General features: G+C 38.8%; 1 protein-coding gene and 1 pseudogene across 1 annotated transcript; one reads left to right on the top strand and one right to left on the bottom strand.

Annotated features, from left to right (window-relative positions):
- Window positions 1–1772: 1772 nt before the first annotated feature.
- Window positions 1773–12227, top strand: LOC106410218 (calpain-type cysteine protease DEK1-like). Its single transcript, XM_048760518.1, has 31 exons — window positions 1773–2182; window positions 2263–2402; window positions 2503–2753; window positions 2896–3078; window positions 3186–3321; window positions 3427–3557; window positions 3657–3771; window positions 3867–4866; window positions 4954–5064; window positions 5183–5241; window positions 5344–5503; window positions 5582–5855; window positions 5948–6098; window positions 6189–6300; window positions 6388–6553; window positions 6643–6713; window positions 6811–6902; window positions 7058–7220; window positions 7358–7429; window positions 7578–7955; window positions 8036–8151; window positions 8244–8541; window positions 8625–8944; window positions 9034–9385; window positions 9482–9799; window positions 9924–10028; window positions 10141–10269; window positions 10359–10739; window positions 10820–10957; window positions 11052–11288; window positions 11381–12227. The coding sequence occupies exons 2-31, from the start codon at window positions 2278–2280 to the stop codon at window positions 11684–11686; spliced, it is 6450 nt and encodes a 2149-aa protein (XP_048616475.1). The 5' UTR covers window positions 1773–2182; window positions 2263–2277; the 3' UTR covers window positions 11687–12227.
- An 828-nt stretch (window positions 12228–13055) lies between these two features.
- On the bottom strand, window positions 13056–14407 carry LOC106409580 (annotated as a pseudogene).
- Window positions 14408–25686: the final 11279 nt, after the last annotated feature.

The following is a 25686-nucleotide window of genomic DNA, read 5'->3' as shown; positions in this document are numbered from 1 at the left end:
TCTTTCCATGTTTGATATATTGATTCTTGTTGTTTTGCTACATGTGAGCCTATGGTGAGGTCGAAATGGTCTGTTAAGTGTTATACTTTGTCACATGATCCAAAAGAGGGACATTGGTCGGTGCAATTTGGAAACGGCTTGGTTTAAGGATATTGGCCATCTTTTCTCTTCTCCTACTTAACAAACAGTGCATCCATGATTGAATGGGGAGGAGAAATAGTGAACTCACAGTCAGATGGCCACCACACTTCAACACAAATGGGCAGTGGTAGATCCCAAAAAAAAAAAAGCTTTAGCAAAGCAAGTTACCTCAGGAACATTGAGATGGTTGATTCCTCAAACAACCTTAAGGCACCTAAAAGATTTGGAACATTCACCGAACTGTTTAACTGTTATAATGTTCAACCCGGAAACAATGATGATTAGAGTCATTACTTCTACTATGGAAGTCCTGGTTAAAAAAGCAAGAAGTGACTGGGCACATCCCAATGGAACAATGACTTTAGCCCTCAAAATGTTTGGAGATTTTTACATATGAATAGGTCCCTAAGGCCTAAGTTATGATATTTTTTTTTTACTAAGACTCTTAAAAATGTTTCAACCCCTAAAATCTCATATCCAGCCATGAGTGTCGTCTATAAACTAGGCACCAATAATGCACTACCTCGTCCATGGGGTTTTCTAGTCTTGTGAATTCACTGTGTTTGTTTCTACATGTGATAGTTAGTTTTGTTTGTTCCATCTTCTCCATGTAATTAAGTAGATGGGAAAGAGGAAGGTGTGGCCCAAGTTTCTTTGAAGGCTTAGAAACTTTTGTCTTTAGTGAAATCTTACTTTGTTTATGTTGTACTGTGATTTGTTTAACCGGGTTTTAATGAATCTTTCTTTATTTCTCACTAATATCAACAAGTTTCTCATTTTTTTGGAAAAGCTAAAATTAACTTTTGTCTAATGAGTGAATTAATATCCTTAACCTACTCCCTAATTACCTTTTTGACAATAAGAGATTTCTTATAATAGAAAATATTATTTTATTTTTGTTTTCTCATTCGCTTTTTGTTGTTAAATATGATTTCACATTTGGAGAGAGATGGGTCTACAAAGTGATAATGGACTGCAGTTGAAAATCAATATGGTCTTCTAGGTTCAGTAGACAATCTTTGACTTAATCGGCTTAAATATGGAATTTAATGAATATGCGAAGACAAAATTATTTAAAATTCTAATTTTAAAGTATACTATATAGTTGAATGTTTTAAGTTTTGTGACAGAGACATTGGTATTCCACTTCCTTTTCCTGGTTATAAGTTTTGAGCGTATAACCTGAATAGATTTAATTGCAATTATTTAAGTAATTTGTGTCATATGAAATGATAGGTTTAGGCACTATTTTATCATTTAAACACGCAACATCACAATTTTTTTACATAAAAATAAACCTATTGGTTTTGTGCATACGGTATTCTCTCTCTAAATAAAAATGTCCTAAAATAATTATAGATATTAATGGATAGGTAATTAAAGAACATATTACAGATAGTACATTTGTTTTTATAAATCTTAATCTAAAAATGCTGAAAATCATTCCATTCTCACTGTCCCAAACAACAGTCAGTGCGTATCCGTCACGCGATAGCTCATTGGTTCCTGATTTTACACGCGCGTCTAGTGTTTGTTCGGACAGAGCCATATCTTTTCAATTTAGTATTATATTAAATGTTTTTTTTTTTCCACAGGCACTTTCTCTCACTACACAAGACTCGTTTTTTTTTGAGAAGAAAGGGAGAGAGAGAGAGAGATAAAGGTTGTAGCTTTTTTACGGTTCACACACACACACACACACACACACACATTGGAAGGGGTAGGGTTTTAATCTTACCTTCTCGCTCGCCATCCATTTCCCCCAAAACCTGAGAAAAATCCTCTGAGATTTATTCAAAAAAAAGCAACTGAAAACCGTGAAAGGAAGTGACTTTGTGCTCCACAAGGTCTTCAGAGTGAGAACCCTAGTCTTAGTTTCTTGCTTCTCTCCTACTTTACAGCTCGATTTTGGAACCCTAATCCGCACCAAAGATGTCTCCTTTTGCTTGAGGGGCTGTAAAGTTTGGGCCTTTATCGAGATCCCTTCTGCTTCGATTTCACCGTCATGCCACTGCACAGTAACCTCATCTCGGTCTAGTAGGTATGGGATCCCCCTTTAAGCTTGAGGCTTTGACTTCCCCTGTGATGGAATTTTGATCTCAGAGTTGCATGCCCTTGTAGGTGGGAGAAGAAGCCATGGAAGGGGATGAGCGAGGAGTCTTACTTGCTTGTGTTATTTCGGGTGCCCTTTTTGCGGTTTTCGGTTCCGGTTCGTTTTGGATACTTTGGTCAGTTAATTGGCGGCCATGGCGGCTTTATAGGTAACAAACAAATCTATATAATTTAGGTTGATAGATACTCTGTAGAGTTAGTATTTATAGCTAGAACCGGAGTTGAGTCAATGTCTTTCTATATTGGCAGCTGGATCTTTGCTAGAAAATGGCCGAAAGTACTGCAAGGTTCTCAGCTCGATGCACTATGTGGTTTCCTATCTCTTGCTGCTTGGATTGTGGTGGTGTCCCCTATTGCAATCTTGATTGGTTGGGGTTGTTGGCTGATTGTTATATTGGATCGACATATCATTGGACTTGCGATTATAATGGCTGGAACAGCGCTTTTACTGGCTTTCTACTCAATCATGCTTTGGTGGAGGACACAGTGGCAAAGTTCAAGTACGTTTGCAGTCTTTTCTATCTGACTTTCTTAAACTAGTTTCTTTGGCATTTTCTGATTTATTACACTGGCTGGTTTAGGTACTACTTATAGTGAATGCACTATTGAACTTGTTTCTTTCTTTCTCCTTTGGCTAAACAGGAGCTGTTGCTTTACTGCTCCTTCTTGGCGTTGCCTTACTCTGTGCGTATGAACTTTGTGCTGTCTATGTTACGGCTGGTGCGCATGCATCTCAGCAATATTCTCCTTCTGGTTTCTTTTTCGGTGTTTCGGCTATCGCCTTGGCAATTAACATGCTCTTTATCTGCCGCATGGTCTTTAATGGTAAAGCTTTCGCAATCCTTACATGGCTTCTCAGTTATGACATTGCAATTTTGACTTCGTACCTCAATCTAAGTTGTTGAATTATTCAATTTTGTCCATCACCACAGGAAACGGGTTAGATGTGGACGAGTATGTAAGAAGGGCATATAAATTTGCTTATTCAGATTGTATAGAGATAGGCCCTGTGGCTTGTTTGCCAGAACCACCTGACCCCAATGAACTATATCCTCGGCAAACCAGCAGGTAACTTCTTTTTTTCTTTTCTTAATCAGCTGCACTTCGTTGCCGACCTGTTTCGTCCCTTGAAAACAGTTTAAACATTTCCTTTTCTTTCTTGCATATTTGCAGGGCTTCGCATCTTGGCCTCCTGTACCTTGGATCACTCATAGTTCTCCTTGCCTACTCGGTCCTATATGGTCTCACAGCTAGGGAATCACGTTGGCTTGGAGGCATTACATCAGCTGCAGTCATTGTTCTTGGTACATAGATAAATTTTGTTGCATATATTTGGAGGAGAAGCTTGCTTTTAGATTATTTCTTAGTTCTAACTCATGCTGATGCTTAATATTTTCATGTAGACTGGAATATTGGGGCATGCTTGTATGGGTTTAAGCTTCTTCAAAATCGCGTTCTGGCACTTTTTGTTGCTGGCACTTCTCGAATTTTCCTAATATGCTTTGGCATTCACTACTGGTTTGTTTCTGAGCTAAAACAATTATTACTTATTTTGAAGGTTAAATTTTGTTCCCTAGAAGGCATGTAACTGATTATGTTTTCTGTTGTTGCAGGTACCTAGGGCATTGTATTAGTTACATTTTTGTAGCATCGGTTCTATCAGGGGCTGCTGTTTCCCGTCATCTGTCGATAACAGACCCATCAGCTGCAAGAAGAGACGCCTTACAGAGCACAGTGATCCGCTTGAGAGAAGGTTTTCGAAGGAAAGAGCAGAGTAGTTCTTCAGGTTCTTCAGATGGTTGTGGCTCAAGTATTAAAAGAAGTAGTAGTATGGATGTAGGCCATGCTGGTTGTACTAACGAGGCTAATCGTACCACAGAATCGTGTGTGGCTGACACTCTAACTCGTACAGGCAGCTCTCTTGAGTGTATCAATAGCGACAAAAGCGTAGAAAGTGGAAGACCAAGCTTGGGTATACGTAGTAGCTCATGTCGTTCTGTGGTCCAAGAGCCTGAAGCAGGAACGTCTTATTCACTGGATAAAGTTTCTGATCCGAATGTCGTTTGTTCAAGCAGTGGTATTGACAGCCAAGGTTATGAATCCAGCACATCGAATTCTGCAAACGAGCAGATTTTGGATTTGAATCTGGCTCTTGCTTTTCAAGATCAGTTGAACGATCCTAGGATAGCCTCGATGCTTAAAAAGAAAGCGCAAGAAGGCGATCTTGAACTGACTAATCTGTTGCAAAACAAGGGGCTGGACCCTGACTTTGCGGTTATGTTGAAAGAGAAAAAATTGGATCCAAGCATATTGGCATTACTTCAGAGGAGTAGTTTGGATGCAGATAGAGATCACCGCGACAACACTGACATTGCAATCATTGACTCAAACAGTGTTGACAATACTCTTCCAAATCAGATTTCTCTATCTGAAGAATTGAGGCTCCGGGGTCTCGAGAAGTGGCTTAAGCTGTCCAGACTTGTTCTGCACCATGTAGCGGGCACACCAGAAAGAGCATGGGGCCTCTTCAGTCTTGTATTTATTCTTGAAACAATCATTGTAGCCATTTTTCGACCGAAGACCATAACAATTATAAATTCCAGTCATCAGCAGGTGAGTTCCACTCTTTCTCAAGTTGGTGCTTGTAACATTATGAAGGTTACTTGTATCTTTGCTAACTCACTTGTTACCTAATTGTAGTTCGAATTTGGTTTCTCGGTTCTCCTCTTGTCACCTGTTGTCTGTTCAGTAATGGCTTTTCTTCGGTCTCTTCAAGTTGAAGAAATGGCGTTGACATCAAGATCTCGCAAGGTATGGGTTGTCTCGTTAGTTTGGCATGTTCATAGTACTGGTTGCAGGCAATACAAATATACCATGTGATACTTATGTCATTATGTGTTCTAAATAGCGTCTCTTTTTATGTTTTCAGTATGGCTTTGTTGCCTGGCTGCTGAGCACATTAGTTGGATTATCACTCTCTTTCTTGAGGTACGAGGGCTTATGTCATTTACTGAACTGCTACTAACTTTCCCCTTTTGGTCCCATTTTGAAGTTCTGATTACAAAAATCGTGACTGCTTCACTTTTGCAGTAAATCGTCAGTACTTTTGGGAATATCCTTGACTGTGCCCCTCATGGCAGCATGCCTTTCTATTGCTGTTCCCATATGGATGCATAATGGGTATCAGTTTTGGGTTCCACAGTTATCATGCGGTGATCAGGCAAGAGATTCACGGTTTCCGAGGATGAAGGTCTGTTCTATTTTCCCTTTGGCTAGTTTCTCTCTTTGCCAGATACATATTTCTAAATAAAGTTTCTTTCCATTTTAGGGGTTTATTCTTTGGATTTGCGTTGTGGTGTTTGTGGGATCTGTGATTGCTCTTGGTGCAATTATATCTGCTAAACCTTTGGATGATTTGAAGTACAAACTATTCAGTGCCACAGAAAACAACTTCACGTCACCATATACATCTTCTGTATACCTTGGTTGGGCGATGGCATCTGGAGTTTCCCTAGTAGTTACTGCCATTCTTCCAATAGTCTCATGGTTTGCCACATATAGGTTCTCCCACTCTTCTGCTGTCTGTCTCGTAATATTCTCAGGTAATTTGTGTCTTCTGCTTGTTTAATCTGTTCTGGGTGGGCTTTCTTTGTTCTGTAAGTAATCTTTCTGTGCCTTTTTATCTACTTTCTAGTTGTTCTCGTGGCCTTTTGTGGAACATCGTATTTGGAGGTTGTGAAATCTAGAGATGATCAGTTGCCCACAAAGAACGATTTTCTTGCGGCCTTGCTTCCACTTGCATGCATTCCGGCCCTACTTTCACTATGCTGTGGGATGCTTAAATGGTGCGTGACGGTTTCTTCTCATTGCCCATTAAATCTAACTCTCAATTTCACTGAAATAGCCTTTCTAATTGTTTTTGTGGTTCTTTGCAGGAAGGACGATTGTTGGATACTGTCTCGAGGTGTATATGTTTTCGTTTCTATCGGTCTTCTTCTTCTTTTTGGTGCGATATCAGCTGTGATTATTGTAGTCAAACCATGGACGGTATGTGTAAAGTTGCTCACACAATTCTCAATGTTTTTGGCTGAACTTCTTCCATTTGATACATCTTTTGTGTTTCAATTATAACAGATAGGCGTGTCTTTTCTCTTAGTTCTTCTCCTTATAGTGGTAGCTATTGGTGTTATCCATCTTTGGGCGTCAAACAGTTTCTACTTGACCAGGAAGCAGACATCATTTGTCTGCTTTCTTGCCTTTCTTTTGGGTTTGGCCGCATTCCTTGTTGGATGGTTTCAACGTGAGGATTCCCACCTCTTATTTTAGATTCTTGGTAGAGGTGAGACCTACCCTACTGATACAACAATTCCATACATGTTTATTTCGCAGACAAAGCATTTGCTGGAGCATCTGTTGGTTATTTTACCTTCTTGTTTCTGGTCGCTGGAAGAGCATTAGCTGTGAGTTCATTACCCTTCTGCAAAGAGCTCAATAGAACTGTGGCTTCTCCTGTTCATGTATTCGAAACGATATGTTAACTTTTTTTTTCTCTGTTAGGTTCTTCTATCCCCACCAATAGTGGTATATTCTCCAAGGGTACTACCAGTGTATGTCTATGATGCTCATGCAGATTGTGGAAAGAATGTCAGGTATGTTCAGCCACGTGGGTACTCATTGTTGCTCTTAAGCTTTTTTCTTTCCTGTTCTTCTGATAATGTTCTCTGCTGCGATTATGAAATAGTGACCAATAAAGATTAAACTGATGAACTTTCATATTGTTTTGTATTGATTTGGATTTATTCAGTGCTGCGTTTCTCGTCCTTTATGGAATTGCTTTGGCAACTGAAGGGTGGGGTGTTGTTGCTAGTCTGATAATATATCCTCCGTTTGCTGGTGCTGCTGTATCAGCTATCACCCTTGTAGTAGCATTTGGGTTTGCTGTTTCTCGTCCGTGTTTGACTCTTGAGGTTTGTGTTCTTGTTTGATCTATCTGTTCCTTAGTATAAATATTATTGGTTGGCAATTCATTTTCCTCTACTACATACATACATGTATATATATATGGTGTGTACGCTCTTTGCTAATTCTGTCTGATGGTGTCCAGATGATGGAGGTTGCTGTACGTTTTCTCAGCAAGGATACTGTTGTGCAAGCTATCTCTCGATCTGCCACTAAAGTACGTTAAAATTCTGATATCTTTCTTAGTTTTCTCTTGAAAATCTATGTTGATATTCTGTTGGTGGTCTTAATTTAACACATTCACATGCAATAGAGCTCTATGGGATGCATAATTTCTTACGCCTATTGCAACTTGTTATTGACAGACGAGAAATGCTTTATCCGGCACGTATTCAGCTCCCCAAAGGTCCGCCAGCTCTGCAGCTCTTCTGGTTGGGGACCCCTCTGCAATGCGTGATAAAGCAGGGAACTTAGTGCTTCCTAGAGATGATGTCATGAAATTAAGGGATCGTCTCAGGAACGAAGAAAGAGTTGCTGGATCCTTCTTCTACAGAATGCAATGCAGAAAAAGATTCCGCCATGAACCACCTACAAACGTGGATTACAGAAGAGACATGTGTGCTCATGCAAGGGTTTTGGCACTAGAAGAGGCAATTGATACAGAATGGGTGTACATGTGGGACACGTTTGGTGGTTATTTATTGCTATTGTTAGGTTTGACAGCTAAGGCGGAGAAAGTTCAGGTGAGCCCTGATTCTTAATTTTCCATATATACATACTCCTTTATATTTTTTTCTAACAAAAGATTCTCACAATGTTGTAGGATGAGGTACGCTTAAAACTCTTCTTAGATAGCATTGGGTTCTCTGACTTAAGTGCCAGAAAGATCAGTAAGTGGAAGCCAGAAGATAGAAGACAATTTGAAATTATCCAAGAGAGGTACATGTTTCTTTTAATTAAGCAAAATATGGTTTAATGAAGCTGAGCCCTCAGACTTGTTACTTATCTTTTTTTCTGTATTGTAAACATAGTTATCTGAGAGAGAAAGAGATGGAAGAGGAAATCCTCATGCAGAGACGTGAAGAAGAAGGGAGAGGTAAAGAAAGAAGGAAAGCTCTTTTGGAGAAGGAAGAGCGCAAATGGAAAGAAATTGAAGCTTCCCTTATTCCATCTATGCCTAATGCTGGTAGCAGAGAAGCAGCAGCTATGGCAGCCGCTATACGTGCTGTTGGGGGTGATTCTGTCCTTGAGGATTCCTTTGCAAGAGAGAGAGTATCGGGTATTGCACATAGGATACGCACAGCTCAACTAGAACGACGTGCACAGCTGGTAAATTTTTTATTTATATTCAGCAAGTATACATTCTAAAGATGCTGATTACTACGAAATTAGCTAATACAAGTTATTACCAGACTGGAATTGCGGGTGCTGTTTGTGTTCTTGACGATGAACCAATGATAAGTGGTAAACATTGCGGCCAAATGGATGCAAGTGTCTGCCAGAGTCAGAAGATTAGCTTTTCCATTACAGCAATGATCCAACCCGATTCCGGACCTGTATGCCTTTTTGGCACTGAATATCAAAAGAAAGTGTGTTGGGAGGTTCTGGTTGCTGGTTCTGAGCAAGGAATTGAGGCTGGCCTAGTTGGGCTTAGGTTGATCACTAAAGGTGAGAGGCAGACAACCGTTGCCAGAGAGTGGTATATTGGTGCAACTAGCATAACTGATGGAAGGTGTCTTTTTTTCTCTCCGTCTCCATATTGTCCAATTTTATTTCTGATGTTCCTCAGTCATGTTTATATATCTGTGGTTTCCATCTCAGGTGGCATACAGTGACGATCACTGTTGACGCTGATGCGGGGGAGGCTACTTGTTACTTAGATGGTGGGTTTGATGGCTACCAGACTGGGTTACCTCTAAGTATTAGTAGTGCCATCTGGGAACAAGGCGCTGAAGTTTGGTTGGGTGTTAAGCCACCTATAGATGTCGATGCATTCGGCAGATCAGATAGTGATGGAGCTGAGTCAAAGATGCATATAATGGATGTTTTCCTTTGGGGGAAATGCTTAACTGAAGATGAGGCCGCTTCTTTGCATGCAGCCGTTGGCATGGCTGACTTAGACATGATTGATTTGAATGATGACAATTGGCAATGGACGGCTTCACCTCCCAGAGTACGTTTTCCTCTTATTGAATGTTTGGTTACCTTTTTTTCTGATTATGTTTAAGGTCATACTGATTCTCGTTTGTGTTCTTTCCTCTTTTACCAGGTTGATGGTTGGGATAGTGATCCTGCCGATGTGGATCTCTATGATAGGGATGATGTAGATTGGGATGGACAATATTCGAGTGGGAGGAAAAGAAGATCAGGTCGTGATTTTCTATTTAGTGCGGATTCGTTTTCCAGAAGACACAGGAAATCCAGGATGGAGACAGAAGAAGAAATAAATCAAAGAATGCGTTCAGTTGAGTTGGCTGTCAAAGAAGCCCTCTCTGCACGTGGCGACAAGCAATTTACTGACCAGGAGTTTCCTCCAAATGATCGCTCTTTATTCGTGGATACACAGAACCCCCCTTCAAAATTGCAGGTAGGAATTGTGATTTTTTTCTCCTTATGTTATTGGTTGATTATTTTTGGACTCATAGTCCCATCTCTAACTAGGCTAAAAATCAACAACTTGAATGTCACTCTTACCTTTTTGATCTTGTCAGGTTGTTTCTGAATGGATGAGACCTGATTCCATCGTGAAAGAAAACGGTAGTGATTCCCGTCCCTGCCTGTTCTCTGGGGCTGCAAATCCATCAGATGTTTGTCAGGTTTGATCACTTACATTTTTTTAGAATGTGATACATCTTTCTGATGCACAAAATAACATTCTTGGCCAAGTTTTTCCAGCTGTATGATTGATTGGTTTAACTTGTTCTATAGGGGCGTTTGGGCGATTGTTGGTTTTTAAGCGCTGTTGCAGTTCTTACTGAAGTCTCACAAATATCTGAAGTGATTATTACTCCTGAATACAACGAGGAAGGAATCTACACTGTGCGCTTTTGTATTCAGGTTATTATCTTAAAATTCTTTAACTATGCTGCCTTGCTCTCGTGATGATCGTTTCTTGTAGCTTCTTCCTTATTGCTTTCAACTTGCAGGGTGAGTGGGTTCCCGTTGTTATCGATGACTGGATTCCATGTGAATCACCTGGCAAACCAGCCTTTGCTACTAGCAAAAAATTCAACGAACTCTGGGTCTCCATAGTGGAGAAAGCATACGCCAAGCTCCATGGTTCTTATGAGGCACTCGAGGGTGGACTGGTTCAGGACGCTCTTGTTGACCTGACTGGAGGTGCTGGTGAAGAGATTGACTTGAGGAGTGCTCAAGCACAAATTGATCTTGCAAGTGGCAGATTATGGTCTCAATTGTTACGCTTTAAGCAAGAAGGTTTCTTACTTGGTGCTGGAAGTCCATCAGGATCTGATGTTCATGTATCTTCCAGTGGCATTGTGCAAGGCCATGCTTACTCCGTCTTACAGGTATGCCATCTTGCTTTTTGTTGCATTTGTGATATGCTGAGTAGAGGAACTCTTTCTAGAAAATTTGACTTTGTTTTCAGGTAAGAGAGGTCGATGGGCACAGGCTGGTTCAGATCCGAAATCCTTGGGCCAATGAAGTTGAGTGGAATGGTCCCTGGTCAGACTCATCCCCAGAGTGGAGTGATAGGATGAAGCACAAGCTGAAGCATGTTCCACAGGTAGTTTCTATTATGCATTGCAAATATGATCTGGTTCCTTTCATTAAAGTATGTTGTTGCATACTGATATCCTTATGTGCATTATGTTCAACAGTCAAACGAAGGTATATTCTGGATGTCTTGGCAAGATTTCCAGATTCATTTCAGATCGATATATGTTTGCCGGGTATACCCTCGTGAGATGCGCCACTCAGTCCATGGCCAATGGCGAAATTACAGTGCCGGTGGCTGCCAAGATTATAGCTCATGGCATCAAAATCCACAGTTCCGGTTAAGGGCTACTGGTTCTGATGCATCTTCACCGATTCATGTTTTCATCACTCTAACTCAGGTACATCATGCTTTTTCTTGATTAGAATCTTTTTAGTTCTGCTATTTCTTGATCAGAGCCTCTACCTCATTCTCCCAATGCTTACTTAACAGGGCGTGGGTTTCTCAAGAACAACTCCTGGGTTTCGTAACTACCAATCAAGCCATGATTCGCAGTTGTTCTATATTGGAATGAGGATTCTTAAGACTCGTGGACATCGTGCTGCCTACAACATATTTCTTCATGAATCTGTTGGTGGAACAGACTATGTGAATTCCCGTGAGATATCTTGCGAAATGGTTCTTGATCCTGATCCCAAGGGCTATACCATTGTCCCGACCACTATACACCCAGGGGAAGAAGCACCTTTTGTTCTTTCAGTCTTCACAAAAGCCTCCATTGTCCTTGAAGCTTTATAGTTCCCTTATAGGCAAGATAGATGGTTCTCTCTCTCCTCCCTTTACACCAACTGGCATGCCATGAAAATTGTCCTAGCGGCTCATTTCTCAGTGCTGAATACTGGTTTACCCGCTATCAGGTGAATGTTAGAGAAGGTAGATTACTTGCAAGAATTGCTCCATCCTGGTCATATCATTCAAACATGGCTGTCCTTAACCGCATCTGATCTGGTAGCTGGCCATTATCTCTCTTGAATCTTGGAGGTCTTGGGATAGAATGTGTTGGTTGTTTTCCTGATCTGTCACAAAGCTACCAGCTGAGAGGATAAGCATCACTGGAGAAAGCACTTACCAGCATTGCATCAAATGTACATTTGTAGGTATGGTGACAGAGTACAGATTAATTAAAATGTAGAATGACTATTTCTTAAAAAAAGATTTGGGGACTCGTTAGGTAATTGGTAGTGGTAGCTGCAGTTTTGGTTGGTGTGTTGTAATATCATTACACTAATCTGTGTGCAGATTTCGTTTCCATTCTAATATGATGTAGTCTTTATTGATCTGTGTCTGGAGTTCTCTTTCAGTACATTTTTGCTCGTCCATTCATAAATAGAGATTCAAGAACCTCTTCTCATCATGAAGCTATGATACATGAATTGTCTAAACTAGGCTTGGGCATAAAATCTGAACCGAACCCGAACCTAAAAACTCGACCTGTTATCCGACCCGAAATATAAAAATATCCGAACGGATCTTGTTGGGTGGTATAAAAAATATTCGAACCCGAACGAGTAACCCGAAAATCCGAAATTAATAGTCAATATAAATATTTTGAAATATATATAAGTATTTCAATTATTAAATTTAATATTTGTGGTAATATGATAATAAATATTAAAATTTTAATAAATGGTTTAAGTACCAATTAGTAATAAATAAGTATTTTATAATTTGCTCATTGAAATAAAAAGTCTACTCTCTATAAGACAATACATATTGTTTACAAATGATGTTTGTTTTCATTGTTGATTTAACATTTTATTGTTATTTTATCAATTTTATGTGTGATAGATTAATTTTTATTTAATTTAGATGCTTTCCTTTATGTTTTGGTTCAAAATTTTTGTTTTTTACTTCGGTTATATACGAACCGAACCGATATAACCCGAATCCGTACGATATATGATTATTTTATGGGTTTTAGGACGCAATACAATTTTGAACCGAATCCGAAGTGCTATTATCCGAATCCGATCCGTACTAATAAAATTATAGTATGGGACCTAGGAGCGTAAACCCGAAAACCCGATCCGAACGCCAACGGGTACCCGAACGTCCAGACCTAGTCTAAACGCATAAACGCAGAATCAACAAGTTAAAACAGTAAAAAAGATGGGAACGAGAGATTTTGATTAGGAAAGCTACAGATTAGCTTCAAAAGCAAAGATACAAGTGCCTAATAATAGTTTTTGACCTGTGGAATGAAGAGAGGCATCTCAAAATATAATGGAAGAGACACAGCAGATTCATTTTGTGTCTCTCTCCTTTCTAGTCTTTAACCAAAATCTTGAACATTTCTCAAGTCCTCTTCACTCTGAATCGCTTTCCATACTTCCCATTGCCTTCAATCCTCTTGGCCGCTTCATAAAACAAAATTATATCAAATCATCTCAGAATTCACAAAGAAACTAAAGTGTTTTCTCATTGACTTTATTGTGGAAAGCTAAAAAACAATGGTATACCTTTTTTGAAGTCTTCTTCTCTCTTACTTCATACCTCTCTTTGCACAGATCTGATAACCAAGTACCTGGACTCACCAGCTGCATAATACATTACATAACCATGAGATTCGCATCACCTTGAAATAGATTATGAAGAACATAACAAAAGGGACTCTCACAAGAAGCAATGTCATCTGAACCAATTTGGCTCGTTTCTTGGGTCTTTGAGGTAGCTTGCACCCTTTCATAGCCAAGAAATCTTCTTCCTTCTCTTTATTTGACAATGTCATAAACAACTTTGGCCACACATGCTTCTTCGTTTCCTTCACAGGCTCCTTTATAAGTTTACCACTTTCGTCTGTACCCATTGAACCCCTCGTTGTGTAGTATCTATCTTCCTTCTCAGGCGATGCCACAAACGATCTCCGTACATTACCTGGAGAATCTATGCTCCTATCACCACAGAGACATAACTTTTAGAAAAGCACTCCAAGAGAGAAGAGCTCTAAATCAAGCTTACTTGTTTGGACGATTAAGATGTCAAGAAAGGGAGCCTCTCTCGGAAGAGACAGCTCTGGACATGAGTTTGCGCTTAGACAAACCATCACTTGACTTGCGGCCCTGATCTTTCCTGGCTTTCATGCATCTAACTCTCTTTCTCTCCCCCCCCCCCATTGCAACACAAAATCTGCATCAGTGGTTCCACTTCCTCTTTGTCCTTTCACTTCTTCCATTACACAAACCTTACACAGAGATAAACTCATAAACTCACACATTAAACACTCTTCCAAAAATAGACAACTAAAAAATTTACAACAACGGCCCTCTTCGTTTGTACATATGGAAGATGCATCCAGATGGTACATCTAAATGTCTTATCCAGATGCTCCATCTAGGTGTTGTTAGTTTCTTTATTTCGTCCATGCATCTAGATGAATCATTTGAATGCAACTATGTTCGTTTGCTTTTCATTTTTTAACTTCCATCTACATCCAGGTGGACTTGTTAATAAAATTATTAAAATATAACTTTTTACGTTTCGGCGAAAAAATAGCATTTTTACGGTTTTGGCGTAAAATATTTTTGCGGTTTTTGAGGAAAAATGTGCATTTTTGTTGTTTTGGCGGAAAAATACGTTTTATGGGTTTGGCGGAAAAATATGTTTTACGGTTTTGGCGGGAAAAATGTTTTTGACGGGAAAAGTATTTTTTCACGATTTTGGCGGGAAAAGTATTTTCGCGATTTTGGCGGGAAAAACATTTTTGCGGTTTCGACGAAAAAATACGTTTTTTCCGGTTTTGGCGGGAAAATGTGTTTTTCCGGTTTTGGCGGGAAAATTCTGTTTCCGGTTTTGGCGGGAAAATTCCGTTTTCCAGTTTTGGCGGGAAAATGCGTTTTTCAGGTTTTGGCGGGAAAATGCATTTTCCGGTTTTGACAGTAAAATTGGGTTTTCCGGTTTTGGCGAGAAAATGCATTTTCCGGTTTTGGCGGGAAAATTGCGTTTTCCCGTTTTGGCGAGAAAATTGCGTTTTTCCGGTTTTGGCGAGAAAATGCTTTTTACGGTTTTAGCCGGAAAATGCTTTTTAGAGTTTGGCGGAAAAATGCGTTTTTTGGGTTTTGGCGGGAAAATGCGTTTTTTTTTTGTTTTGACGGAAAAATGCGATTTTTCGGTTTTGGTCGAAAAGTGCGTTTTTTTTTTGTTTGGCCGAAAAATGTGTTTTTATGGAAATGTGTGTTTTACGTTTTTTTGCGGAAAACGCATCTTGGGTTTAGACGGGAAAGTGTGTTTTTCAGTTTTTGCGAAAAAATGCATTTTTTGGTTATATAAGAAAATGTATATGCAAAAAATAGAATTTAGGGTCTGAAAATAATATTTTGATTTTAAAAGGTCATTTTTGTCATTTATCATTTTGGACTGAATTAGATGCATCTGCATCCAGATGCACCATCAAGACTCACCTTCATTTGGGTGAGAATTTGAAATGAGTTTTTAAAAATTCAGCTGGATGATCCATCTGGATGTAGCATTATAATGCACAAAACGAACATCGATTTCCATCTTCACCCAGATGATCCATCCGGGTGAGCAAACGAACATGGCCAACATTAAAAAAACTTCCAGCTTCTCAATAGATTAAATGCAAACAAAAAGGTGAACAAATCCATCTGATATCTAACAATTAACTGAACCAAACCAGAGATGAGAAGACCAATATGTAGTAATTAGTAGATAAAACAAGGCTCACTAACCTCAAGATCTGCAGTTTAAACTCAACGAATTTAGCTTCTACAACACCAGAATCACCCTAACAAAGAAGAAGATCGAACACTGTCTTTCTTTTGTTTCAGTCTATCTCTTGTTTAAACACAATACTTGTATAGAAATGGGACTCTATTCTAATTTATCCTACTACCTCATACAAAAGTTCTAATATGCCCCACTTATAAAAAGTATTTTCTTTTTGATTTTCTTTTAAGTCGAAAACACATCTAAATACGATAAACCCCTTAGTGAATCTTCAGAATTACCAACCCAACCACAATACTACCGGATTATCTACCCAGATCCGCTTCAAATGGAATTTTTCCTAAAATTTAACTAAAAATATGTATTTTTCTTTTTCATCTCTCTCTCCCATTGTCTCGTCGTCTTCTTTCTCTTTCACAATTTTTTCTTCTTCTGATTTTGAATTCTTTCTCTGATTTGTACAGCAGAGTATATTATCCTTCGTATTTGATCACATTCTCGTTGGAGAATTCATTCAGTATGGATTTTGGTAGTATCTTGTCAATGGGTAGCGACAGTTTGGTGTTAGTTTATCTAGGGATTGGTTCGGGTTGATTTGGTTTGAAACTAGGTCGACCTTGGAAACTACATTGGAATTGTATGCTTCGATTTGGAGGAAGATGAGGGATTTGTTGTTGCTTTATATGTAAATGAATCAGAGAGAGAGATAAAGTCCTATGTGGGCATACGTATTTGTCTTCATAGTGTTGGCCAGTGACCATAGGACTGATAATGGTTGGATGGCTGCGCTTTTGTGCGTTGAGAGATTGAAGACGCTGATAATCTTGTCTTGTAGGAAGATGGATCCTTGTCCTGGACCGAAGAAGTTGCTGGGTTCTTGTCCGGCTCTCGAGAGTTTACAACTCAAAAGGTTTGTTACCATGTTCGCTTGGTGTGTTTAGGATGTTCTACTTCTTCTTAGAGTCAGAGAGCACGCCATTTTTCTCATCCGCTGCGTTTTCTTTCCACTCTTCCTCTGCACTCTCTATAGAAGATATACACAATCTCAATCACATCTTCTAAATATGTCAATTGTATATTCTTCCTTTATGGTGCATATCTACTTAGGGTTTCATCTTTGTAATATATATATGACATCTTTGTCATCACGTTAATATAAGAATCATTCATACCTTCTCTTACATGGTATCAGAGCTTCCTTTCTAAAGGACCTCTCCTCAAAAAAAAAAAAAAAAATTCTCTTTGTTATCTCTTTTCATCACCTTACGTGATCCTCAAGCCTTATGGCTCATCACGAAGCTAACGCTGAAGTGATCAACGTCGGCAACAACCGATCTATCATCTCTGTCAACATGATCAACGTGACGAAGCTGTCATCCACCAACTACATAACCTGGAGCGCTCAGATCCGATCTCTCCTCTGTGGCTATGATTTACTCAAGTTCATAGATCCAAACACCACCCCGCCGCCGATGACAATCACCACTGACGGTCATGATGCTCCTAATCCGACCTTCATGATCTGGCAGCGTCAGGATAGTCTCCTCTACAGCGCTATCATGGGCTCAGTTGAGCTTGCGCATCAACCGCTCATCGCAACAGCCACCACCGCTCTTCAAGCTTGGGACTTGCTTGCTTCGACATATGCAAATCCGACTCGGGGACACATCAAACAACTCCGAAACCAACTCAAACACAGCGTCAAAGGCACCAACACCATTGACGAGTATATGCAACAGATCAAAGTGAAAGCTGATGCTCTTGCTCTCCTTGGAAATCCTTTCGATGCAGAGGATCTCACTGATGTAGTTCTTGACGGACTTACTGATGAGTACAAAGCTATTATTGAAGCAATCCATGGTCGTGATACTCCCATCTCTTTTGCTGAGCTTCATGAAAAGCTCATCACCCGAGAACTTGCCATCAACACCGCTGCTCGTTCCACTACACAAGTCCCCATCACTGCTCTTCATGCGCAAAACAGAAACTCTAACTGGCGTAACCACAACAACAACAACCATGGTGGTAACGGCTCTCGCCAGAACAACAGCAATCAACGTCCATCACGGCCATATCTCGGTCGTTGTCAGGCGTGTGGAACTCAAGGTCACAGTGTGAAGAACTGTCCTCAGTTCAAACTGGTTTCAAGCTTTTCTCAGGGACAAAACAGAGGATACAATCAGTACCCTCCAAAGGGGTATAGTGCAATGTTTCAGGGACATGAGAAACCATCTTGGCTCCTTGATTCTGGTGCCTCTCATCACCTAACATCGGATCTTGCCAACCTCTCTCTCCATGCTCCTTACAATGGAGGTGAAGAAGTCCAGATCGGTAATGGAATGGGACTTGAAATTGCAAACACTGGTTCAACTCTTCTTCCTTCCAATACTCGATCTCTTCATTTAAAAAATGTCTTACATGTTCCTACCATTGCTCGTAATCTACTCTCAGTCAACAAGCTATGTACTGATAACAATGTTTTTGTCGAATTTTACCCGACAATGTTTCAGGTCAAGGATCTGAACTCGGGGGCACAAGTGATCAAGGGAAGAACTGAGGATGGCGGATATGTTTGGCCACACCGAGATTCAAAAACCCCTTCAGCCTTCTCTACTTCTATCAAATGTCCTCTCTCAATCTGGCACTCAAGATTAGGACATCCATCAATTTCTGTTTTAAAATCTGTTGTTTCATCATCTATGCTTTCTGATTCAAACTCTATGTCTTCTTTCAACTGCCTTGATTGCTCAATAAACAAAAGCCATAAACTACCTTTCTCAAACACCTCTTCTCTCACAACAACCCGACCCCTTGAACTCGTCTTTTCTGACGTTTGGACCTCTCCACTTGTCTCCATTGATGGGTTCAAGTACTACGTTATATTTGTTGACCATTTCACACACTACATCTGGTTTTATCCAATTCGCCATAAGTCAGACGTCAAAGCCATCTTCATACGTTGGAAAGCGCTAGTGGAAGCAAGGTTTGAGCAAAAACTCACAACACTTTACTCAGACAATGGAGGTGAGTACATTGCCTTGGCTGACTATCTCTCCACACACGGTGTCTCTCACCTCACCACTCCTCCCCATACTCCAGAACACAATGGGTTCTCGGAGAGAAGGCACATGCATATTGTTGAAACCGGCCTTGCACTGCTATCACACGCCTCCATGCCTGCACAATACTGGACTTATGCTCTAACAACAGCCGTCTACTTAATTAATAGACAACCTACTGCAACACTAAAGAATGTCTCAGCCTTTGAGAAGCTTTTTGGTACTTTACCGAACTACACTAAGCTCCGAAGCTTTGGTTGCCTCTGTTTCCCTTGGATCAAGCCATACAATCAACACAAGCTTGAGCCTAAGTCAAAACCCTGCATCTTCCTAGGCTACTCTCTCCACCAGAGCGCTTTTCTTTGTTTAGAACCCACCTGCTCTCGAATCTATGTCTCACGCCATGTCCATTTTGTTGAAACATCTTACCCATTTAACTTTCTTAAGACAACTCCATCTAAACTCAAACCCACTTTCCCAAATTGGTGCCCGCCAGTCACCAGAATCTCCGTAACGCCAAACGATCTTCCATCATCAAGTGCTCCTTCGTCACAAGTGCCCTCAGGTATGGATTCTGAACCTACTGATCCTCAGTTACATGTACCTACGCCTCTTTCTGCTTCACCTGTACTGACGCAGGTTACAGAACCAAATATAGCTTCATCCCCCCTTATAGCAGAGCCGACAGTGGCATCAGCCGCAGCTCCAACAGAGCCACAAGCTCACCAACGGAACACTCATCAAATGCAAACGAGGGCCAAGAACCAAGTCTTCAAACCGGCAAAGAAGTTCTCGTTTGTTGTCAACCAAAAGACTCTTCTTTCAACTGAAAATGAACCAACTACAGTTCTCCAAGCTCTAAAAGATGAACTATGGCGTGGCTCAATGAGTGAAGAGTTTGACTCTCAACTACGTAACCATACTTGGAGCCTGGTTCCACGCAAGAAGTCTTACAATGTAGTTGGCTGCAGATGGGTTTATAGGATAAAAAGAAGGGCCGATGGAACAATAGATCGACGTAAATCTCGACTTGTAGGCAAGGGGTATCATCAGCGCCCTGGTGTGGACTATCAAGACACCTACAGTCCTGTCATCAAACAACCTACGGTTCTTCTAGTCCTCAGTCTCGCCGTCATGAACAACTGGCCGTTGCGTCAACTAGACGTCAACAACGCTTTCCTACAAGGAAATCTCAACGAGAATGTTTATATGGAGCAGCCACAAGGCTTTGTAGACAAAGATAAACCAGATTATGTCTGCAAACTGAACAAAGCCATCTACGGTCTTAAACAAGCACCGCGAGTATGGTACTTAGAGCTGCGCCAATTCCTTCTCCAGTCTGGGTTCAAGAACTCAGTTGCAGATGCTTCTCTCTTCATTCTTATTGTCGGTAAAATAACTCTCTATGTCCTCATTTATGTTGATGACATCATTGTTACAGGCAATGATCCGACAAGAGTGCAGCAGTTCATTGACATTCTCAGCAAAAGGTTCTCTCTCAAGGATCTTGGAGCTCTCTCATACTTTCTTGGCATTGAAACACAAAGATCGGCCTCTGGCTTGCTCCTAACGCAACGCAAATACATCAATGACCTGTTAGCTCGAGTCAACATGACTACTGCCAACCCGGTTTCCTCTCCAATGATGCCTACTGATCGTCTGCAACTAACCTCTGGTTCAGCTCTTCAAGATGGCTCAGAATACCGAATGGTAGTAGGCAGTCTGCAATACCTACACTTCACCAGACCTGATGTCTCCTTCGCTGTCAATAAGCTTTCTCAATTCATGCATCGACCGACCGATGTACATTGGCAAGCCGCCAAAAGAGTACTGCGATATCTTGCTGGAACTCGTGATCGTGGCATCCTCCTACGCAGCAACACAACTCTGTCTCTTCACGCATTCTCTGATGCGGACTGGGCTGGCAACAGAGATGACTACACCTCAACTAGTGCTTACATTGTTTATCTTGGCTCCAACCCTGTTGTCTGGTCATCTAAGAAACAGAAGACAGTGGCTCGAAGTTCAACAGAAGCTGCGTATAGAAGTGTTGCCACTACAGCAGCTGAGATACAGTGGATCGTCTCATTACTAAGAGAACTTGGAGTTCATTCCAACACTCAGCCTGTCATTTACTGTGACAATGTGGGAGCTACTTATCTGTGTGCAAACCCTATCTTTCACTCGAAGAATGAAGCATCTAGCACTAGACTATCACTACATTAGAGAGCTTGTTCAAGCTGGATTCTTAAGAGTCTCTCACATCTCCTCCAAAGACCAACTAGCTGACGCCCTAACCAAACCTGTTTCCCGGTCACTCCTGGCCGCACATTCATCCAAGATAGGACTCTCCTCCGATAGTCTATCTTGAGGGGGCATATAGAAGATATACACAATCTCAATCACATCTTCTAAATATGTCAATTGTATATTCTTCCTTTATGGTGCATATCTACTTAGGGTTTCATCTTTGTAATATATATATGACATCTTTGTCATCACGTTAATATAAGAATCATTCATACCTTCTCTTACACTCTCTTCATTCATATCATCAGCAGTGTTGAGTGGGCCTTTTGTGTTCTGATCCTGCTGTTAACTGAACCTGATTAGGTAAACATTACATGGTCCGTTAAAGTCAATCTGGGTTTAATTTTGGAGAGTGTACACAAGTCGTTTTTGTGTGTGTGAATGATAATTTGATTTTTCCATTTGGCAAAGATACAAACTTTTAGATTTGGTATAGAAGAATAGATAGAGAAAAGGCAATGGGTGTATGTTGGTTCAGTAAGCCAATGTTCTTTGTGAAGTCTGTGATTTAGATTTTTTGTTCAGTGGTGCTCTGTTATTTTCGTGTGATTCAGTGACTGCTACGTTTCATTTCGAGTATGTTACTGATCGTGAGGAAAGCTTTGGCCTTTATGTTACTATTTGTTCTAATTATGAAAGATGAAGACTTTATGTTATCACTCTCGTATGAATAGTTTAAGCTTTTGTGTCTAAAATCGTCTTGTTTTGTCTGTTTGTTCTAATAACTTTCAATGGTGTTCTGTTTTTTCATGTGATTCAGTGACTGTTATACCAATCACCAATGAGCGGAGGAAAGAAGCAAAATTAATCAAGAAGCAAGACTTGATACAAATGGTCATCCACGGAATGGTTACACGTCCGTCCCAGGGCCGGCTCACAAGGGGTACAAGCGGTGCGACCGCCCATGGGGGCCCAAGCCATGTCCCCCGGTATAGGGCCCAATTTTTTTTATAAATCTATATATTTATATATAAAAAAATAATAAATCAAATTGAAAAGGACCCAAATAATATGTATATAGTTTTATTTTCATTACAAATATATAAAATATTACTGATTAAAATTTAAAAATATTTTAAACATTATCTACGTATAAATTTTAAATGGTAAAAAAAATTTTTTGCCCTAGGGCCCCCCCGACAATGTCAAGCCGGCTCTGGTCCGTCCACGAGTTCAAGGTCTAAGAAAGCTGAAGAAAAGTCAAAAAAAAATTGATATATAGAAGAGCGAAAAAGCAAGACTTTATTGTTTTGAACTTGTCTAAATGTAACTTAAATTTTGGATGTTCGATGTTTGTTGTTTAAAACGTCTTGGTTTAGACTATTAGAATATTAGGTATTAATGTGTAAAACGGAAATATTTGGATAATTGAGTTTTTAAGGTGTTATTAAAAAAACTAATTTTTTTAGAAAATAAGTATTTTCAATTATTCATCTTAATATGGTCTTTCCATCAAAATGTTAGTATAGAAGCGTAATGATGTTTTCTATAGAAATGAAAAGTTTTCTATCAACTAGAGAAATAACGAGTTTTTATGTCTAATTTGACAACACATATGTATAATTTGACAACACTATTGCTTGTGTTGTTGCAGGATTGGACTACTAGAATACTAGGTATTATTGTGTGCTAAAAACAAAATTTGAACTTAGTATTATTACTAAGAAAACAAAAAAAATTGAATTTGTCTAAAGCGTGTCAAAAAATTTCAACAAAAAGAATGTATCTAAAACGTGTTAAAAAAAGAAATAATACATATCTGAAAATTTACACTTAGCAGTACACAAAGTAATAGTAATATTTTCTTTTTTATAGTAATACTTTTGCAAAATACAACATTTTTTAGTAATACAATATCAAAAAATCAAATTTATTAGTAATATCAATGTATTTAAACAGTTTTAGATTGTATATAACACATTTCTAGAAAAAAGTTTCAAAAAATATGTATTTTCTGTTATTCATCTCATTATGACATTCTCATCAAAACATTAGTATGGAAATATAAGGATGTTTTCTATGGAAATGAAAATTTTTCTATCAACTTGAAAAATTAAGAGTATCTTATGTCTAATTTGACAAATAAACACATATATGGACATATTATCACGTAATATATGATATACATCTTCTAAAAATAAACAATAAGACGGAAATTAAGGTTCTTATAAACATGCATAATACATAGTAATTTAAAGTATTTTAAAGTAGTTCAAGGTAGTTCACAGTAGTACATAGTAGTTCATATTAGTAGTACTAGTAATTCCAGTAATTCTTAGCAATTTTCATTTTCATCGATTTAATCTTTTTTAACCGACCATGAGGATGTTATTCCCACCATTGAAATTTGAATGTATTATTTTGGTTAAAAAGAGTGCAAATAAGCATTAATATACAAAATAGTCCTTAAACATCATTTTCGTATTTGTTTTATACCAATACACCTAAACTTTAGTTTTTCATTAATTTAGGTGTTTTTAAACAACCAAGAACATGTTACACAATCCAAATTAACGTCTAACACCATTTTAAGAAAATATACATACTCTTCTTTAAATTTTATTTACATATTTCTTTAAAAATCCCACTATTCTTAATTTTTTAGTTTACAAAATAATTTATATAAGAATAAATACTTCTTGGTTAAAGTATTATTGAAATACATTTTAATTAAATTTGTATTTTTGAAAAATTATTGTAATAATTTATATAAATATTCCTGAAATTAATTGTTGATTAAAATATGAAATATATTCTTTTAAATTTGATAATTTTTCTATAAAAGAGATAAAAATTTAGTTTAAACAAAAATAATTTATATAAGTATGTTATTAAATTTTATTTTTGTAATTAATTGTTGATTAAAATATAACTGAAAAACATATTTTATTAAATTTTTGTTTTTTGAAATATTTTTATGGGCTTTTTGCAAAAGTGACTCAAAACTTGGAGTCAAACAGAAAACTAACCTTTTCTTTTGACTCCTTTTTTTTGAGAGTTTAACCCCACACCTGCATTTTATCTACGAAAATGCCATTAACATTTTTTTTTTTTTTCGAAAATGGCTTCTTTACTGTCTCAACCTCATCTTCTTCAAGTATTTACAATATTGCCACTGCAATGAATAGTGGCAACAACCTTGTACGAACTGTTTGGAGCTTTTAATGCCCTTTAATGCACGTAAATCTCTTTACACTCTCTCTGTTTCAATTGTTATGAACTAAAAACAACATTTCTTTCACTTTCTCTCTATATTCATCCAAAAAACTCAAGCTTTTGATTCAAAATATGGGCTATGGTTGACAGAGCCATATTTCTTTCGTTTTGACTTACGGTTGCTTTCGTTTGAGGTTCTGGGTGGTTGGAGAAGACCCTGTGTGCAAACGAAGTCATCTCACCTAGTTTAAGGTACGAATTTGAATTTTTTTTCAAGATCTGTTCGCGTAGAAGACTTACTAGTAAGTCATCTGTATGTAGAAGACTTACTGATGAGTCTTCTGGTCAAACGGACGACTTAAATTAAGTCGTCCAGCTTTGTTTGTTAAAAAAAAACACTCCAGACGACTTATATATAAGTCGTCTACGAGAAACGGGCTAGTTTTGCATTTGACCGAATCGTGTCAGATCTTTGACTATTTCTGGACGACTTATAATTCAGTCGTCTCTGGGAAAGTTAAAATTTCAATATTTTATGAAAACTTGACGACTTACGTGTAAGTCGTCCTAGGTTAGTTTTGTAATTGAAAAATAAAACTTCATAATTTAACTTTAACCAGACGACTTAATATAAAGTCGTCCCTCCAGAAGACTTAATTTAAAGTCGTCCGGGGAAAGCAAAGTCGTCCAGAATTTTTCCCAATTTTCTGGTCAAACCTTGCTTATCCCGGACGACCTTAAATTAAGTCGTTTAGCTGGACGACTTTCATCTAAGTCGTCTGGAGAAAGTTAAATTTCAAGTTTTATTTTTCAATTACAAAACTAACCTAGGACGACTTACACGTAAGTCGTCAAGTTTTCATAAAATATTGAAATTTTAACTTTCCCAGAGACGACTGAATTATAAGTCGTCCAGAAATAGTCAAAGATCTGACACGATTCGGTCAAATGCAAAACTAGCCCGTTTCTCGTAGACGACTTATATATAAGTCGTCTGAAGTTTTTTTTTTAACAAACAAAGCCGGACGACTTAGAATTAAGTCGTCCCTTTTAATTTTCAATTGCAAAAGTGACCTCTTTAGACGACTTACCTTTAAGTCTTCTGGACGACTTAATGCTAAGTCGTCTGCGGCAATGTTTATTGAACTTCTTCATTTTCTCTATGTTTACTAATGTGTTTTATTTTGAATATTTGCAGATGATTTTTCAGTTACATGCAGTGTATGGAGAATGGTTGTTGAGAGATTTCCGTTGGGATTTTGTGGTTGATGATCTCAAAGGAGCAAGATTGTTTTTATTGAATGAAGATTCAACACATGCTGAACTTGTTGCAATGGCTCAAGAAGATTATAACCTGGACATGAGAACAGTGAGTGTGGAGATTAGCTACTCATTACCAGCAGAAATGATGATGGCTCCAGGCAGTCTTCCCATTCATGTTACAAGTGATAGACAAGTTCGAAACTTGCTGGAGATACTCAAAACCCATAGAGTATGTCTTTGTGTATCAAGCCGCAGCAAGGTCGA

Source organism: Brassica napus, chromosome C6 (assembly GCF_020379485.1).
Source record: "Brassica napus cultivar Da-Ae chromosome C6, Da-Ae, whole genome shotgun sequence".
NCBI classification, from domain to species: domain Eukaryota; kingdom Viridiplantae; phylum Streptophyta; class Magnoliopsida; order Brassicales; family Brassicaceae; genus Brassica; species Brassica napus.
The sequence above is the reverse complement of the archived record's forward strand: the minus strand, read 5'-3'. Positions and strand labels throughout refer to the sequence as shown.

Bases quoted from the DNA above. Each gene is read 5' to 3' on its own strand.
- LOC106410218 (XM_048760518.1), top strand. From the start codon at position 2,278: ATGGAAGGGGATGAGCGAGGAGTCTTACTTGCTTGTGTTATTTCGGGT. The intron at 2,403-2,502 runs GTAACAAACAAA...CTATATTGGCAG, and splicing joins CGGCCATGGCGGCTTTATAG to CTGGATCTTTGCTAGAAAAT. The intron at 5,504-5,581 runs GTCTGTTCTATT...TTTCCATTTTAG, and splicing joins CACGGTTTCCGAGGATGAAG to GGGTTTATTCTTTGGATTTG.